General features: G+C 36.2%; 2 protein-coding genes across 2 annotated transcripts in view; one reads left to right on the top strand and one right to left on the bottom strand.

Moving 5' to 3' along the window:
* Positions 1 to 3,638, top strand: part of LOC137646939 (uncharacterized) — a 4,360-nt gene extending 722 nt beyond the window's left edge. Inside the window, exons 2-4 of the mRNA XM_068380011.1 lie at positions 2,024 to 2,698; positions 2,855 to 3,045; positions 3,195 to 3,638. Of these exons, the coding sequence (XP_068236112.1) occupies positions 2,024 to 2,698; positions 2,855 to 3,045; positions 3,195 to 3,303 (975 nt within the window). The 3' untranslated portion in view covers positions 3,304 to 3,638. The remainder of the gene's footprint in view (positions 1 to 2,023; positions 2,699 to 2,854; positions 3,046 to 3,194) is intronic.
* A 7,203-nt stretch (positions 3,639 to 10,841) lies between these two features.
* On the bottom strand, positions 10,842 to 16,739 carry LOC137647300 (protein rtoA-like). Its single transcript, XM_068380693.1, has 4 exons — positions 16,647 to 16,739; positions 12,303 to 13,442; positions 11,847 to 12,037; positions 10,842 to 11,042 (listed from the first exon to the last, which is right to left on the bottom strand). Exons 2-4 carry the CDS (start codon positions 13,440 to 13,442, stop codon positions 10,934 to 10,936), a joined length of 1,440 nt encoding a protein of 479 aa, XP_068236794.1. The 5' UTR covers positions 16,647 to 16,739; the 3' UTR covers positions 10,842 to 10,933.
* Positions 16,740 to 19,922: the final 3,183 nt, after the last annotated feature.

The raw sequence follows: 19,922 nt of genomic DNA, 5'->3' as shown, positions 1-19,922 counted from the left end.
GTTGATAAATAAACAATACTCTTGTGACATGAGGCAAGGTTTATTTAATTTTAGTCAAACTTTAAATTAAAAGCGGTCTCAATATAATATGGGATTGTACTATTTTAACCCGAGGCCAAATTAGTACTTTAGCTAATCTAAATTTAATTAAGTTACTTCATCTGTTTTTACAATAACTTTCCTCTAATCCAGATTCTGTAATTTAAACTTAACCTTGAGGTTAGGATGAAGGATGAAAATAACTTTTAAATCTATTTCTGTACCACGGTATTCCGAAAATATAACTACAAACTTAATTCAGCTTTGTGTACTTTGTTTTAATTAGATAGTGCTGTGCTTAAATGCATGACTGTGCGTGTACTTGAGGGTATGTGGATTTCTCTTAAGTTTAGGTTTTTTGATTTCCCTTTTGCGTTGTTAGTTTTCAGTTTTCTTTAGATATTAGATTTTAGTTAAATATTTGCGTTTGTTTTAAAGATTTCACAATTTCGTTTAGCGAAATTAGTTTTCACGAATTTTCACCTCAACTTGCTTAGTGTACAAAACTACGTCAAAATCTTAACTTTTTTATATTTTTACATAGTTATTTTCCTAGCTTTAAAACTTAAATGCTTGGGACTTGATAAGTCTGTTTCTAGAAGACCATCATTTGGTCTCAAAAATGGAAGATGCCCCCGTGAATTATTGATAAATTTTCTTCCCGGTTTACTGCTTGGGACTAAATGATTTGAGGTTCTAGAAGACTAAATTAGTCTCTCAAACGAAGATGCCCTGTGAAGTATCGCTAAATTTTCTTACCGGGTTTACGTAGTGGTAAAATGCATAATACCGAATGATTAATTGCCCATGAGCTAAACAATGGGCAACACCATATGCTGAACTTTTGTATATATTCATATCTTAGGGTAAAGTTTAAAAGTTTATTCTTTACACACTGTGTAAAGTGAACAAATTTTTTGGTCTCTTTATTTAGTGGGATTAAATCTTTTAACACGGCAACACTTATCGATAATAATCAATAGTACTTTATCCTGTAAAATGTTTGGTTACTATGAATCTTATGAACTACATTGACCCCTTAATCAACCATAGATTAACAATGCTTTATCTAATAGGCTTTTTCCTTTCACACTAGGTATCTTCCATATTCACTCGTGACATGTTATCAACCATAGATTAAAAATGCTTTATCTAATAGGCTTTTTCCTTTCACACTAGATATCTTCCTTATTCACTCGTGACATCTTATAACTAAATAATTCAATATAATTTGATCAGTTTTACATGCATGCTATTTCTTTGTATCGCCTAACCCTGCTGCGTCGTTATCACTGTAATGAGTGATCTTTCTTTTAATATTGGAACTTTTTCTTCCTATTCTTAATGGGATCTTTCAATTTTGTTTCGATAAAATGTTGTGATAGGAAGTAAATTTACTCTTGGATAAATGTTTCAGTTATCTCCTATACTGATAGGATTTAGGATGTGTTAATAGTATGTGTTAATGTGTTATCCATAGGTACAGGTTTATTTAATTTCTTGGTTATTAAATAGTTAATTACACTTTTCCTTTGACGCTTGCAAGTTGGTTTAACGGAACCTTGATAATTGTACTGTAGAGGTCATCTATTTTAAGATATTTATTTCTAATTACTCATAACTTTGGTATGCTGTACTTTCTAAAACTTTCCTAGTAGCCTGCACCCCATTCACAATTTTAAAAACTTTTCGGCCCATGTTTACATAGATAACTTGCTTAGTTTGATATTTTATTTGCAGTTGCTTACTTATTTTGATTTTTTTTTTTGTATGCTGTTGGTACCAGGCCAACTTGGTTTTTTTTTTTTCATGGTTGTAATGTTTCCAGTGAACTGAAAGTGTTCATCTTACAAATAAAAGTTAACCTTTTAACAGGTTAACTTGGTTTTTTTTTCATGGTTGTAATGTTTCCAGTGTACTGAAAGTGTTCATCCTACAAATTAAAGTTAACTTTTTAACAGTTTCTCCAACTTTTCTCTTACAGATGCATTCCGCAGCTATTCAATTAGCCCTTCTATCACTTGTGTACAGTGTAGCTGGAGGTCCACAACTAGCACAAAGTTCTACGGGCTCTACTTCTGGAACCGGGAGAGTAGTTACATCTGGAACAGATGGCTTTGCATTTGGATCTGGTTCTCAATCGTCTGGAAGTGCTAGCTCTGGGAGCTCGGGCTCTGCATCTTCCAGATTTGTAACTGGATCTGGATCTCAATTTGGTGGGAGTGGCAGCACTGGGAGTTCGGGCTCAGGCTCATTCTCCAGTTCGTCAAGGTTCGTTACTGGATCTGGTGTGGGTTCTGACTCTGGTGTAGGATCTGGTTCTGGATCAAATTCTGGATCTGGTACAGATTCAGGATCTGGTGCTGGTTCAGCCTTTGGTACTGGGTCAAGCACCGGGTTCATACAGAATGTAGGAGGATCGGTGTCTGGTAGCTCTGGCTCTCAGTTCGTAAATAGAGGCGCGCAGTTCATTGTCAATCCTGGCCAATCTTCTCAAGGAGGAAGGGTTTTCGCAGACTTCTTGCAGCAACTAACTATAACTGTTACTGAAACGCGAACGATTGACAACTATGTGACTGTTACAGAGAGCATTTTGAACAGTGTCCCAGTAACACTAACTGGATTCAATGTGAACACTGTCACTCTTACAACATTCGGCGTAAGTATGGAGTTTAAATTTTTTAAATTAAACTAACTAAATTTTAAAATAACTTCGAAATTCTAGTGACAACTTTGTTTTTTTGCAGGGTCACTAAAACTGATGTTTGTTGTAGCTCTGACAACTTATTTGTTGAAAGACTGTATTTACTTGCAGGTTCACCAAACTGACGTTGATGATGTTGTAGCCTTGACAACAACAGTTGTCGATAGACCAGTGACTGAGTTTGTAACAACTGCTAAGTCTAACTTCATTTATGTAACTGATGTTTCGGTGGAAATGTACACTATAACTCATAACGCTCATCTGATATCCCAGACTGTTCACACTACTGTCGTTACCCAAACGTAAGTCCTGTCTAGAAGCTTCTGGAATTTTCAACTTTTTTAACTCATAAATGTCTTCAGGATGTATTAGAATGTGACTTTGTAATGTACATACTGTGTTTTTAAGCGTAACTGAATTAAACATTAATTATACCCATCTTTATCTACAGGTTGACAATGTCTTCCCCAGTTGTCAGGACTTTCTTGACCACCGCGACTGAAACTAGCACGGAGCACCGCACTGTTGTGAATACTGTTTTTGTCCATGGGTACTTGTAATTTTTAAGTTATTTGAATTTTTAAGCATTGAAATTTACTGTCTTCTCTTAACTATGCAAAACTACTTATGTAAACAACTAGTCTATTAATGTAGAGTGGTGCAAATAAATAAAAAAAAAATAGAAGCAAAAATTTATTTTCAAATGTGTGGTGGGTTATGGAAGTATGAGTCAAGATTTCCACTGTCTTGCATTAGATCTCTAATTGAGTAATCTATCTTTTTAAGACTTAAAATATGGAAACAATAGCTTTAATATAGCTTAACCATCATTTGGCTGAATAATTCAAACATTATAAAGGAAAACTTCTGGAAAATCTAAGGTGTAATATTATCACTGGCATATTTCTTCATACCTTTTTTCCCTCCCCCTCTCTCTCTCTCTCTCTCTCTCTCTCTCTCTCTCTCTCTCTCTCTCTCTCTCTCTCTCTCTCTCTCTCTCTCATCCTCTTGGATGGTTAAAGTCGCGATGGACTTTTAACCTTGATACCATTGAATTCTTTAAAGCGGTTACCACGTATCCACATGAGTAGCCTGTTTTGTTTGGTAAGAGTTGCCAGATCTTGCTGGATAAATCATGGTCCTAACTTTGGTTCAAGTGAAGTCGGTAGCCTTTATAAATAGACTTTTAACTACACCCTTTTTCGTAGCTGGGTCATGGAATTGGTATATTGGCAGTCTTTCAACTATATATCAGACTATCGCTGTTGGGCAGGTTTTGGTTTTGTCCCTCAAATGTTTTGATAATTCTTACTTTTTTGAATATACAGGATTTTTGGTTCTTTTTCCCAAGCCATTTAAAACTTATTAAATAATGCTAACATGTCCCTTTAGTCTCTTCGTGTTCTACCCATAAGGCAATATTTAACTTTACAGGACAGGAACCATTATTTTTTTAATCTGAAAGGTTCGAGAGGCTATTACTGGCTTATTTTTTTAAAATTACTTATATTTGCTAGGCGAACGAACACAATTACCATGGCTAAAGCCTCTAACATAGGTGTGACCCAAGTGCACAGAGAGCAGACACTAGTCAACACTTTAGTTGTATGGCTGACGATAGAGAGTGCAGATGTCATAGACTGGGAAACCATGGACAAATCATTTTGGTAACTGATTATTGTTGAATCACTGGGTGGCCGGCTGAATAGAGGAGACTTACTTTAGCACAGCTCTGAACATAATCTGCCGTCTGATCATCAAAGTCATACGTCCTCCAACCTGTGCAAACTGCTTGATCTGGTTACACTTTCGAAGCTAGAGAATCTCGGGCAACTCTGTGCCGGCCCTGAATATCCACCTCATGAAAAAGGGACTTCACGTCTTTTTGCTAGATCCATGACGCTCTTTGCGCTCCTGATATAATGAACGCCCATTCCTGCCGTCCATAAATATCTATTTACTGTCTTTGTTTAGACGACAGTGCCTGGTCGTGTGAACGAAACCTTAAACCTGCTCTATTTGATTTGTTTACGGACGGATTTAAATATATTTTTGGATGACTCTATAAGCTCATCTGTCATCAGTGTAAAGCTGTCAATTGGTTTAAACAAGTGCGCTGGATCCTATATTACATTGGTAGTGCAGTGGGCTAACACTATGATTAATGACATCTTGGGAAATTTAAATTAGTTAACACCAATAAAATTGGTAATGCAAACAAGTGACTAAATTCATTGAAGATAGAAAAAAAAACAAGATTGCATTAAGTGGTATAGCCGCCAGTTCATAAATATGACAATTCGAATGAATTCTAACACTTGACATACACCTTTGCTTTATTTTTTCAAATATCCTGTTTACAGATTGGTGTTTTTCTTATTTTTAGGAGTAACTGTCCAAGATAAATAATAATTAAGGATTCCGTTATTTTATATTCGAATATAAAACACTGAACTAGGAGCATATTGCGAGAATGAAAATTAAACTATCTCCTGAAACTATTAAATTATCTTACTATATCATTTGGATATATAATTTTACGAAACAAATTAAAATTGCATTGAATGAAATAAAGCTCAAGTTTACTCAATTTGTATGTTACAGTATCAACTCTTAGAAATTAGTAATATGGTTGGAATAATGAAGTTTAGTCTTGGTTGTCTTTTACTACTATTATTAATTATTATTATTAGCTCAGCTAAAACCCTAGTTGGAATAGCAGGATGGTATAAGCACAAGGGCTCCAACAGGGAAAAAAAGTCCAGAAAAGTAAAATCAATAAACTACAAGAGAAGTAATGAACAATTAATAAAGAAAATGTAAATTTTTGAAAGCAATAATCCCTTGTATTTTCTTAAGTGCCACATCACTATTACAAATAACCTTTAAATAAACCAGCTTTTGTTCTATTTCCCTTTACCCCCTTTTCTGCTCGCTCCTCCCCATCAATAAACACACTTCCAAATGCTCGTGTTACGAACCATTCTGCCGCTGTTGCATCTTTGCAACGGCACTCTCCTCCAGTCAGATGTCGAATGGGAAGCATTATTGCCGTGTGTCAATACCCAAAGGGGCTTTGTCTTTCAACGGACATATTCTGAAAGTTACTGTGAACCTCATCAATAGGTAAACGGTGTAGCAGGAATTCCGCCCACCCCTGACTGAAATTCCCACAGGAGAAATAATCTTATGATAAATTTCCCCCAGGGAAAATATCCCGGGGATGATATTCCCCCGGGGGAAATTTCAGACCTCCGCCCTTACATAAAAGCCCCGACCTTTATTTCCACCGCAAATAGCCTCCCCCCCCCCCTTTCCAGATGGACACAGGTGGGGACCTGGGACTTTGGGTGGGCGAAAAGGACAAACATGATTATTACCACTTTCGAGAAATGGCCACAGAGCCTACACCCACCTAACCTAACCTAATAGTTCCCAAGTCAAAGACCTATCCTGGGGGTAAGCCCCTCGGACCCCCATCCCCTCCTAGGTCACAAACCAGCCAAGTACACAGACCTAGTCAGAGGGCAAGGCCCCGGACCCCCATCCAAAGTCACATTCTAGGTCACAAACTCAAAAGTAAATAAATAATTCCATACCTTACGATTGACTCCAACGTCTCTTTTGTCTTAGTAATCTTCACAGTCGAATTACAAGAGAAATTTGTTGGTCTGCAATAAAAGAATATCCAGAATCACATTTAGGCCACTTTAATGTTTAATAGATAACACAATTACATTTCAAAAAGGTGTTCACTACTTTAGGTGAACCGTAAATCACCATGAAACTCTACTTGCTGTACGTCGTCATAGCTATAGCCTAACAGCAGTGGGGTTGCGGAATCTCTTGGAGGAAAATTGATGCTCCTAGGGGAATCTTGGACCAGAGGGGGGGGGGGGCGCTTTTATCCTGGGACAAAATTCCCCCAGGGAGGATATATATCCCGGGGAAGATTTCCTCCTGGGGAAATTTCTAACAGGGAGAAAACAGATCATTACACCGGCATACGCGTGTATTAAAGAAAAATACTACACAAACTTTAGTTTTTTTCAGTCTTTATAAATAGCTTTACACCAGTTACCTGGACTCCAGGCAATCCTTTGTTTTTTCAGCCAACTTTTAGCCCATAGCTGCATCAATTAGCTTTGAACATTATCTCCATCCTGTTTTCTTTCTCATATCTTGCTGCAAAACCTTTTAAGCTTTTGCTTCATAAAATAAGTTTTTTTTCCCCCAATAGACTTCCCGACCAAACGCAAAGATAGATGGCCTAACCTAAAATATACAGGCGTGCTATACTAATTTTTATTGGAATTAAAAGAATATGGACTTACCAACTCACCAGGGGATTATTCCCGTAATGCAAAAAGAGAAGACACCGGATAAACAGAAAAGGTCCGAATATTTACTAGTACACGTTTTAGTATATACATTCCGTGATTATTCATGTTCAAAATTGAAAGCCGTTAAGGGTACATTAATGAAACCGACATAGGTGTAATAAATATTAAGTTTAACTACTGCTATTAATAATGCCACCTGCTTTGAGTTTATATAGCAGCAGGAGGAACGGTGAAGCTAATGCTTCTACGGCGAACATTAACTTTTCTTCTGAGAATAGTGGCACATTTTACTTTCAAAATAACTCTTGACATTATTGCATAACAATTAAGGTTTTTAAACTTGCAACTTGTGAGTTAACACAAATATGTAAACAAAGAACACAACACCATATTTTCTACAATGACATGTGATTTGTCGTTTGGTAATATCAACCACAAAGGAGGAAGTATTACAGTGAATTCGTCTCATCGAATTGCAGCGGGATTTTTATGATTAAAATTTCGTAACACGTAAAGTAATGATACTTATATAGTAGTGAAATTCCTGCATTACGACAATTTAAAATCATCTGCTTAAGACAATACAAACTTTACCGAGTAACGACGTTCAAAAGGTTCATATATTTATGATACAAATAGTGAACACGACCAGACAATATTAAGTATTTAGATGTGCACATAGACGCACAAGCAACCCACTTCCTCGCCAGGGTATGAGTACTCCCTACCCGAGTTACGGGGTAAACAGCGGGAATGGAAAATTATGATCATATACATACACACGCATACTTCCGTTGCTTTTATTATATAGGGGAGAATAAAATGACATTCATAGATACCATTCTTGTTACCAGAATAGAACTGGACATACACAAGGTTTCCGAGAACTCCCATTTGTCCTTATCAAAGACGAAACTTGTTCCTTTCCACCCATTCTCACGCCGTCCCCTAATTAGTTTCCGCGATGAACTGCTCGCATACAGGTGTCTTATTAGATTAGCTCACTTCCTTGCACCTTCCCTTCCCATCCTCTGTTGTCTCCCTTACATCCCACAAAGGAAAACTAATTAGGGAGATACATCACTAGGCACATTAGCAGCAATGATATTCGTTGCTGTGTGATGGGGTAATTTTTCTATGTTCTCTTATGAATTTCCCAGGCATTTCAAGAATTTCTTTTTTGTACAAGATGGAAAATTTTAGTTGAGTAAAACCTTTAATAATGCAAATCTAACATTTAACACAAAATACCTTGAGTAATATTTCGTAAAATTGATTACATTAATCTATAGCCAGTATGAATATAAGGCAAAGACAAATGTCTACTGCCAAAGTTTTAATCTGAAACTATCAGTTTAAGGTATGATATGCAATTTTAGGAAACAAGTCTTTATTTTTCGAGATGTTAGCAAGTTGAACGTTAAGATTTACGGGAGGTTGGCAAGTTGAACGTTATCAAGATAGTGTCAATAAACTAATTAAAGTACAAATATACTGGGGATTCTACAGTAAATCTAAAGCTATCGAAATGTATCTGTATGAACGCTGCCATCACAGCAGGATTAAAGGGCTACCAACACGACCAAAACAAATCTTAACCAATACTTATGTTACTGGTCTCAAAATATTCATAAGTATGTACCGATAGTTTTAAGGATCTTGTACGCCCAATCTAATCACAGGCGGAGGATTAATCTGATCCAAGCAATAGTCAAGTTTAAACTGTTAGCAGGAGTAACTATACTGTAGTTAAATTACTCAAGCAAGCTTTAATAACTTATGAACAATTGCAACAATAGCATTTGCAGTATTTAATATGCTTAAATGCATTTTAATAAATTTCAGAAACTTAAAGGATTCACAGCTGTATGCCAACGTTATTTATTAAAGAGTTCGCAGTTCCGGCCCGCTGTATTATGTATATATTGATAATTTATATCAAACTTGCCAAATAGCACTTTTAAAGCACAAAAATCTAATTTCCAAGAATAATCATAAGCCGAGTGGACTTTGCCAACTAAAGAATTTCACACTGAATTTGAGAAGGCCTGACAGGAGCCAGGACTAGAAATTTGAGAAAGCCTGACAAAGGAACAAAGGCACTGAATTGGAGAGCCTGCCACAGGAGCCAGGACACTGAATTTGAGATGGCCTGCCACAGGAGCCAGGACACTGAATTTGAGAAGGCCTGCCACAGGAGCCAGAACACTCAATTTAATTAAGCCTGAGACAGGTGCCAGTTAGCACTGAATTTTAGAAAGCCTGAGACAGGTGCCAGTTAGCACTGAATTTTAGAAGGCCTGAGACAGGAGCCAGGACACTGAATTTTAGAAGGCCTGAGACAGGAGCCAGGACACTGAATTTGAGAAGGCCTGAGACAGGAGCCAGGACACACCGAATTTGAGAAGGCCTGAGACAGGAGCCGGGACACCAAATTTGAGAAGGCCTGAGACAGGAGCCAGGACACACCGAATTTGAGAAGGCCTGAGACAGGAGCCGGGACACACCGAATTTGAGAAGGCCTGAGACAGGAGCCGGGACACACTGAATTTGAGAAGGCCTGAGACAGGAGCCAGGACACTGAATTTGAGAAGAGACAGAAGCCAGGACACTGAACTTGAGGGGGTCTGAGACAGGAGCCAGGACACTGAATTTTAGAAGGCCCGAGACAGGAGCCAGAACACTGAATTTGAGAAAGAGACAGGAGCCAGGATACAGAATTTGATGTGGCCTTTGACAGGAGCCAGGACACTTAATTTAAGAAGGGCCGAGACAGGAGCCAGGACAGTGAATCAGAGAAGGCCTGACAGGGGCCAGGACAATATGAAATTTTTAAGGTCTTGACACAATAACCAGTAGACTATGAAAAGGCTTGACACAGGGGCCAGGACAAGCATTTTAAATTGGCAGACACTGGAGCCAACACACTAAATTGAAAATACCAGACACAGGACACTCCTTTGAAAAGGCCAGACACCGGAGCCAGGAGAGGCGATTTAGCCCACCAAATAGAAACTCCCGTAAAAAGGGGGTTAAAGAGGCAGGACCCGAGGTATAGTAGAACTATGAAGGTTATGCAAGGATGCTGTAAATGCCCCAACGTAATACCTAGAGTACAAAGGATAGGGCACTGGTTGAACTACACCCTACCGGGATATTAACTACCGTTAGTAATAGACACTGTCTTCTGAAAGATAGTTGCCCATAATCTTCAGAGCCTCAAACCCTCCCATTTATCCTATTGAAGAATGCCACAAATCTGCAGCCAAAAATATTTATCCATAATCATACTGTAAATGCAATATTAGCCCCTCTATATGATTACCAAGGTTTACTCCTTCTCCACGAGATTTCAGCCGTGTGCAGAGAAGCTTTTAAGCAAACCATATCCAAGAGGTCATAAGACTGGGGTCAACACAACCCAGCAGTGCTTGGCAGGCAACCCATTACCAGGAATCAGCAGTCTATTCAAAATGCGAAGGCACTGTTATGGTAGTGCTAGCAATCTGTTTAGAAACTCACTTATAGAGCTAAGACTAGTGAACAAAGTGGAAAGCCAAAGTTGACAAATCAATGTATACAAATAGATGCCTTGTGGTCTTAGAGTTGCTGCTTCCAGACATTTACTTTAAGAGTAGCAATGTCAAGACAGAAAATGGCATAGACAAATGCTACACAGAACTCTGGGAAATCCAAGGTTGTTCTAGTAGAACTGTTAACTATACAATAAAAAAGGACCTAAACTGGAAGTAATACGGTAAATTTTTTATTTATATTAGCCTTAACATTGCGCAGTTAAAATACAAAAGTTTTAAATAAAATACAATAGTAAAAAAATATTAAACTTCTAGTTATAGCCATGGGAGAACACTGTATTAACAACAGTCCTGAATTCAGTGGAAACTGCAACTTGAGTAGACAGTGAAGTCCTGACGATTGGCGAAGACAATGTCAGTCTGGAAAAAAATATATAAAAGTCAATCAAATAATACTAGGAAAGGAAGATTAGATTAATGAGCACTTCAAATAAAGTTAACTATCCTTAATTATTTTCAAGGTGGTGGTGCAAAATCTATCAAAATATTTAAATCAATGAGACTTTAGATTAAAATTATCACAACCAAGGAGGAAATCCAGGGCTTGTCAAGCTAAGTGAATCCCTTGTAGCTCAACTAAATTGAGGTACTAAAGTTTCAATAACAAAAAAAAATGTATAAAAATTTAAGATTTGCCCTAATGTACAGATTACTACAATGCACAAGTACAGTATTATTGGGCTAGGCTTTTTCTCATAGTAAGAAAAAATTACGAGAATACATTATTTTCATAGATTCCCATTGCATTGCTCCATAGCATTATTCTACCTAAACCAAGACCAAGACCTTAAAAAAATATGGCAGACAAAATACCTGGCTTTAGGCTTGAGCATACCTGAAACTAGATTAAAAGGTCTTAAGGGGAAAACAGATACCCGACCAGAAAGCCTAAGTTTTACCTGTGGTTTGTGCAAATACTGATAAGAGTTTTTGTCTAAAATAATGAACAAAATTCTGTTTTGGTAAAGAAAAAACTGCAGAAACCAAACTTGCTTACACAAAATATAATCAAAGGCTTTAGAATGTATCTTTAAACTATGCTGACACTCTAATTGAATAAGTCAAGACTACGCCATGATGAAGGATTTCAAATTAAAAATTTGAAAGCCTATTTCTTATATATATATATATATATGAATACCGACTTATTGAACTTTAACTTACGTTTGAACCACTACAGTGGTAAAAGTTGTTTGAGATATTAAGTGGGCTGTATGAGTAATTGTAAAGATATCTACAGCAACTTCTGTCACGTAGACGAAGTTAGACTTCGCAGTTGTTACAAACTCTGTTACGGGTCTCTCTACAATTGTAGTAGTTAGCGCCATTATATCGTCTACTTGAGTTTGGTGGAGCTGTTCGAAAATTCATGATAGTTAGATTTCACAAGATTAAATTTCACATACAGTATTATTAAGATTGATATAAATTATAAATTAGTTAATGAGTTATTCAATGTTTAATAATTGGGAGAAAAACTGCTGCCAGAAAATTTGAAGCTCTAAATTATAAGATTTAATGAAAGACTAAGACAAACTATTGATCATTAGTTTCCGAAATATCTAATCTGTGAAAGACTAAAATATTGCATTTAGAACTTTTAATATCTAAAATACTTACACCTCTGGTAGTGACAGTAACTGTATCATACGCAAATCCAGTTATAGTGACTGGTACACTGTTGAGGATAGTTTCAGTTACAGTCACAAAGCTGTCTATTGTTGTAGTATCAGTCACCGTTATGGTCTCTGGAGCTAAAATTTGTGCGAAGTTGCCCTGATTTGAGGAACCAAAAGACTGGCCCCCAAAACGCTGGTTAATAATTCTGATGCTGGATCCACTGCCTTGACTGGGGCTAGAGATGAAGCTACCCTGTCCCTGGTTGAACTGGGTACCAGTTGCAAAACCATCAGTTCCCCGGATCACAGTTACTGAAGGCTGCCCACTTGAACCCTGATTTTGATTAAACCCAAAGCTGGAGCCACTAGACCCGAAGCTGGAGCCACTAGACTGGCCAAATCCAGAAGCAGCTTGGCCAGATTGTCCCTGATTTATGAACTGTACATTGCCACTGGACTGTCCAATTACACCCTGATTTTGGTTAAACCCAAAACTGGAACCACTAGACTGTCCAAATCCAGAAGCAGCTTGACCAGATTGTCCCTGATTTATGAACTGTAGGTTACCGCTGGATCCACTGGACTGTCCAATTACACCCTGATTTTGGTTAAACCCAAGACTGGAACCACTAGACTGACCAAATCCAGAAGCAGCTTGGCCAGATTGTCCCTGATTTACGAACTGTAGGTTACCGCTGGATCCACTGGACTGCCCAATTGAACCTTGATTTTGGTTAAAGTCAAAGCTGGACCCACTCGACTGGCCAGAACCAGAAAATCCTTGACCTTGATTTAAGACCTGTCTGCCTGCACCAGAGACAGATTGTCCAGAAGAGATTCCAGTTTGGCCAAAGAAATTAGAGCCTCCCACATTAACACCAGCTGGCGTTGAAGGTCCAACTCTTATATTGGAGGATGAAAAACTCTGCCCTGAAGTGGATCCAAAATTTGTTCCAGAATTTTCACTGTTGCCAGATACAAAGAAGTTTCCACCCGTACCAGAATCAATGAAGTTTGAGCCTGGACTGATAATTATTGGACCAGGGGATCCAGAATTACCGGGTCTGAGCGATCCAGCAGTAGCAGGCTCCACATTGAGATGCAGAAGAGCAACCAACACTGTCACGAGTGCAGAATACATCTGGAAAAGAAAAATTTAGTGTGAATTAATATTTTCTAAATAAACTGTAGGTTATAAAAGGCTTAAAATTAAACTTCCCAAGTAAGACTAGATTAAAGTATCTAAAGCTAACGATTACAATATATAATCTAATCTAAATTTAACACTAAGGATTAAAAAGTTCATAAATATCAAAGTTGAGAATATAAGGAGTAAACAAAACCAATAAAATACTAAATCTAATATACTGTTAAAGAATCAAAATTAATAAAGATCCAAAGACTACACAAATTGAACAACCAAAACAGGAAAAAAATTTCAAAACAAAATTAAATACTAAAAATTCTAAGTTTACCACATTACTAAAGAGGAGTTATCGAAGCTTATTTGAAAATGGAAACAAGAAATTTATTGCAACAAAGGAATTGAGAAACCTTCCGGAATTATGATAAGTTCCATATAAAGCATACATGACAATTTAAGCTAGAGGGTAAATGGCTTAAAAACCTTGCCTAAGCCAACCGCTTTCAAAGTTAATTTGATAAGGCAATACCGTGAATTAAACCAATTCATAGAATTAAAGAATTAACTAAAGTCACTTAAGACTGCAACGCAAGTATCTAAAGGCATCCTTTAAACATTAAACACCCTTCTATACGCTAAGTGTATCCACATACAGGATAAGTATCCACAAACAAGACTGACTATTAATTATAATCTGCATATGCATAGCCAGGCAATTAATAATCTGCATATGCATAGCCAGGCTTCTATCCTGGTAGACAGACTAGTAAAGGCTTAGCTGTAAGATAATAGCGCCGCGCCACTTAGCGGCAGGAGTTTTTTATTGTAATAAAGAAATTAAAGATAAGCAACAGTCCCTATTCAAAAACACTTAGCGGCAGGAGTTTTTTTTTATTGTAATAAAGAAATTAAAGATAAGCAACAGTCCCTATTCAAAAAAACTACGTTGCAATAAAATTAACAAGCTTGTGTTAGTTAATTATACGCTTGCATCATTCAACATATCCTATACGCTTGCATCATACAACATATCCATGAATGTTAGAGGTTAAAATCTATAATAAGTATAAGTACTAATCAAAGGTAAGTGATTACAACATTAACCATGAATGTTTTAAGGTTAAAATCTATGATAAGTATCTGAAGGTATAGACCATGAATGTTTTAAGGTTAAAATCTATGATAAGTATCTGAAGGTATAGACTGCGATTCACAGCTATCCAAAAGTAACTAAACTGTTAAAGCACACGAGTAGTTGAAGAATATTGCTATTAATGAGAAGCAGAAGGAAGTCAAATCAAAATATAACAGACTCCTAATGTCTTTACTAAATAAGATCTAATATACTCTTTAAAACTAAACAAAACTAGGACCGCTAACAAAATACCGCTAACGATTAAGAAAAAGGAAAAAAAGTTAGAATCTATAACGAAGATACAAGTCAGAAAACATGATATTTGCCACGAGTTCCGTAATGCAAATTTTACTACCAAAAATTATCAGTTTTAACACAAGAGAATCAAATATAAAGCTACCTATAATAAGCGTTCTTAAATCATGCCCTTGCTAAGAATTAAATTAGTCTTGTGACCATGACAAACTATTTAAAAGTACACAGTAATATCTAGGTTTTAAAAAGTTTAAGAAGACTTTAAAAACACCGTAGTTTAAATGTGAAACAAAAGCTCTTCGACAGTAAAGTCTAACTGAAAGAGTTACTTGCACCAGGGATATTTATAAAAAAAAAATAGAAAAGTAGTTTAACTGAAACAGTGTCTTTCGCAGTAAAGTCAAAACTTTATAAGTTACCTTACACACGAGTAATTTTAACTGTAGATGTAGAAGATTTATATTAAGCAGAAGTATTGATATCGAACTAAATTAGTGCGCATATGGATAATAGTTAATTAACAGCTTTCAAGAAACCTATCTGATACAGAACGTAACGTCGCAGCGATTATTGTTACTTTAAAGTAAAGGACTTAAAAGACTTAAAAAATAAAGATTATAGTGCTTATTTAATGGGTACATAAGAATCAAAGTTGAAAACTATGACAGGGCATCACTATACAGCAAACAAACTATAGTAACTTTTTTTAATTTGGTGCATTTGCACCGACTTGCAGCGGTGCCTTTTAACTGAAAAATACCCTGATAGCCGATTGGTTAGAATTTTCTTGTCCAACTAATCAGCGATTAGGAAAGTTTTCCGCGCTAAAAGAGTAGCCCTGCGAGTCTCCGCAAATCTGCCTCACTAAAAAAATGACTAGTAAAGTTTACAAGTTTATAGCTTAACTACTAAGAAGTATAGCAAGCCAAAATATATGGCAAAAATAAGGCAAAAATAAGTATAGTAAGATTCTCAGATTAAAAGTGTAGCAAAACTAAGTATAGTATGATGCCCAAATTAAACAAAATAGCTAAAACATTTTAAGTGAAATAAGCATAGGAAGACACCCAGACTAAATTCATGAGTTTATGAAGTGTGCTTCAATACCAGTAATAAGCTTGCCGGAGACTAGAAGTGCCGGGATAAAATTACTTAAATTGCCGTATTAAAATAGAAGACTAGAAGGAAATTTACTGGGGACTAATAATTCATAATGTGATAAAAATTACCTATAAAAATTAAATTAGCGTCAAAGTAAAGTTATCTTATAAAATATCCCAGTAATAGATTAAGCAATTATTGAAAACTTACGAAAGCATGTAGTTTGTGTCAAAACGCATTCATGAAAAAAAGTTATCTTGAAAAAATTGCTATAATGTCAAAAGATTAAGATTACTCAATATCTTAAGTAGATTTTTATAAATGGCGAACACAATTAGCACGAAATTTACAAAGTCAAAAAAGCCCATTTCAATTATAGACACCAGCCAATTTTTACTCTAAAATCCACAGAGTATTTACAACTCCGATTATAACTACATTTATTAACTAAACAATTCATTTAGCTTCTTTCAACACTTTCTGGGAATGAACGCGTCTTCCCCATTATAAACCGAGCATCTCTTATAAGTAATTAATGCTAATACTTAGATAAACTAAAACAAATGGCGAAATATAATATTTAATCGATATTTTCTAATACTTCACACCTTGACAGAACACAAGGTTTTAAATCGACAACCCTATACAACAATATAAGCCGTATAACCCACAACCCTAAATTTCGTCACTTAAAGCTTTGCTCCACTTACTTTTATTATTAAATGATACTTCTTATTTATATCCAGGTACTATGTTTCACTTGAGCTACTGCTTTCACTGCTGAGAAGAGATGAGAACGAATTACTTATAACATCCGTTCACTCCATTACAAGGACACCAGCGTCCATGGATCATGAAAAACACTACAAAAAACGCAAACTAGATACCAGACCTCTCGTTCTACAGACAGATGGCGCTAGGGTAGTTGCTTCTTTTTCTCTTCTTCAATTCTACCTTCTTTTAATTGTGCCCAATTATATAAGTTTTCTAAAATACATTAATAAATTAAACCCATGATGAAATTTTATTCCAGGCGAATTATTATATACTGATGTGATCGGGAAAGCATAGTATATTGTTATCTCTCTCTCTCTCTCTCTCTCTCTCAATGTTCAGTTTAGTGAATGTAGACTTAAAACAACCAAGAAGATATAAATAAACAAAGATAAAGATCACCAACCGGAAACACTTTCCTTCCTGAGTTTACAAATGAAACCTGTTCTAATTGACTTTATCTGCACAAAGTCTTTGCTTGTTTTACTCAGTCCTCTCTCTCTCTCTCTCTCTCTCTCTCTCTCTCTCTCTCTCTCTCTCTCTCTCTCTCTCTCTCTCTCTCTCTACATTTTTCCAAAGTGACAAATCTCTCTCTCTCTCTCTCTCTCTCTCTCTCTCTCTCTCTCTCTCTCTACATTTTTCCAAAGTGACAAATCTCTCTCTCTCTCTCTCTCTCTCTCTCTCTCTCTCTCTCTCTACATTTTTCCAAAGTGACAAATCTCTCTCTCTCTCTCTCTCTCTCTCTCTCTCTCTCTCTCTCTCTCTCTCTCTCTCTCTCTCTCCCGGCATTTTTCCAAAGTGAAAAAAATATCGTCCTATTTTTATTTCACCAGAACGTAAAGGCCGAGTATTGAAATTTATCATCATCAGCATCTCCCATGCCTATTGACGTAAAGGGCCTCGGTTAGATTTCGTCAGTCATTTCTATATTGAGCTTTATAAATCAAAACTTCTCCATTTATCATCCCCTACTTCACGCTTTACGCCTTTCAACTCTTTTAGTGCCTTGTGGAGCCCAGTTGAAAATTTGGTGAAATAATCTCTCTTGGGGAGTGCGAAAAGCATGCCCAAACCACCTCCATCTGTTCCTCACCATGATCTCATCCCCATATGGCACTCGAATAATATCTCTTATAGTTATATTTCTAATCCTGTCCTGCCAATCAACTCCCAATATTCTTCTGAGGGCTTTGTTCCCAAATCTACAAAACCTGTTGGATGCCGTTTCATTAACATATCACAACTCATGTCCATACAGTAACACCGATCTCGCTAAACTGATAACTAGCATGACTTTTATATGTAATTTTAAGTGATTTGATGTCCAAAATTTACTTAACCTAGCCATTGCCTGATTTGCTTTTTTTCATTATCTCCTCCTACTCCTATTGGCGCAAAGGGCCTCGGTTAGATTTCGCCAGTCGTCTTTATCTTTTGCTTTTTTTAATCGCTCATTAAACTTCAATTCTATGATCTTGTATTAGAGATCATAGTTCCTAAATATCTAAATGATTCCATGTCATTAATCATTTTTCCTTTCAGTGATATTTCATCTTCCATTGCATATTCCGTCCTCATCATCTCTGTCTTTCTGATTGATCACCAATCTAACTTTTGTCTTCTCAAATACTAACCTATCAATCATTCCCTGCATTTCAGCCATTGTAAAGGCAATTATAACTATAACATCTGCGTATTCAAGATCTCGTAATTTCTGGTGCCCTTTCCATTGAATGCCATTTTTCATTCCTTGACTTACATTGTTCATAGCATAATCAATCACCATAATAAACAGTAGCGGGAACAATATTCCACCTTGTAGTACTCCGGTCTTGACTTCAAATGCATTTGTTAGACCACCATCAACCATTACCCTTCAAAAATCTGCCCTATACATATACATTATGATGTTTACAATCTTTTCTGTTATTCCATAGTGCCTCAGAATATTTTCAACATACTACGTTAAATATTATCAAATTTTTCTCTCAAAACCCAAAAAGCATAAAAAAAGAGGTGATTTTAGTTCGCTACACTGTTGAGCTATATGTTGTAGAATAAAAATTCAATCGTAACATCCTCTGACCTTTCTAAAACCTTCTTTCTTTTTTCAAAGTATTCTATCTATTACAAGTTCTATTCTATTCGATATTAAGTTTGAAAAACTTTCATGGATACTGTTGACAATATGATCTCATGCCAATCCTGTCTCTCAAATTTCCCTCATTGGGTACTCGAACAATAATTCCTTTCTCTACCCATTTAACAGGCGTGACTTCATCTCGTCACATACGATTGAATAATTCATGGAATCCAATATTTCTAAAAAGTTTTTCTTTTTATAATTTATATATGATGGATCTAATTTAATGTTGTTACTGTTATTAAAATATTCCATTTTGATATTGTTATTACTTCTCTTGCAGTTTATTCATTTCCTTGTTTCCTTTCATCACAGAGCTAATTTACCTGTTGGACCCCTTGGGCTTAGAGCATCCTGCTTTTCCTACTAGGGTTATAGCTTGTAATACTACTACTACTACTACTACTACTCCTACTACTACTACTACTACTACTACTACTACTACTACTACTAATAATAATAATAATAATAATAATAATAACAATAATAATAATAATTTGAATCTCACCAGCCTTCAACATTTCAGGTGTAATACTATCCATTCCTGGAGACGTCTCAGTTGTTTGATTGCCGAAACGACCTCTGCCAATCTAATGTCACTTGATCCATAGGAAGATCACGTTAGGCCTCGAGGATGTCTTCCTTGTTTGGTGGGGCTGGCTTATATCATTATTCGCAGTAAATTGAAGTGCCGACTAATGATGTCTATTCCATTAACAAAGACAGTAGGCATTTCAGTTATACTTGGATGTTTGCAATCTTTGCATTAATACGCACATTTATTTTGACCAATACGATATGATTTTCTATTTAGGAGTTAAAATCTTGTTTTAGTGTATATATATATATATATATATATATATATATATATATATATATACATATATATATATGTATATACAGTATATATATCATCATCATCATCATCATCTCCTCCTACGCCTATTGACGCAAAGGGCCTGTTAGATTTCGCGACGTCTCTATCTTGAACTTTTAATTCAATACTTCTCCATTCATCATCTCACACTTCGCGCTTCATAGTCTTCATCCATGTAGGCCTGAGTCTTCC

The sequence above is a fragment of the Palaemon carinicauda genome, chromosome 9 (genome assembly GCF_036898095.1).
Source record: "Palaemon carinicauda isolate YSFRI2023 chromosome 9, ASM3689809v2, whole genome shotgun sequence".
Lineage (NCBI taxonomy): Eukaryota > Metazoa > Arthropoda > Malacostraca > Decapoda > Palaemonidae > Palaemon > Palaemon carinicauda.
The sequence above is the reverse complement of the archived record's forward strand: the minus strand, read 5'-3'. Positions and strand labels throughout refer to the sequence as shown.

What these genes read in the sequence shown, in the direction of transcription:
- LOC137647300 (XM_068380693.1), bottom strand. Translation starts at nt 13,442, where the DNA reads ATGTATTCTGCACTCGTGACAGTGTTGGTTGCTCTTCTGCATCTCAAT. An exon ending in TTACTGTCACTACCAGAGGT is followed by an intron (nt 12,038 to 12,302) that starts GTAAGTATTTTA and finishes ATTTTCGAACAG; the next exon opens with CTCCACCAAACTCAAGTAGA. An exon ending in ACCACTGTAGTGGTTCAAAC is followed by an intron (nt 11,043 to 11,846) that starts GTAAGTTAAAGT and finishes ATTTTTTTCCAG; the next exon opens with ACTGACATTGTCTTCGCCAA.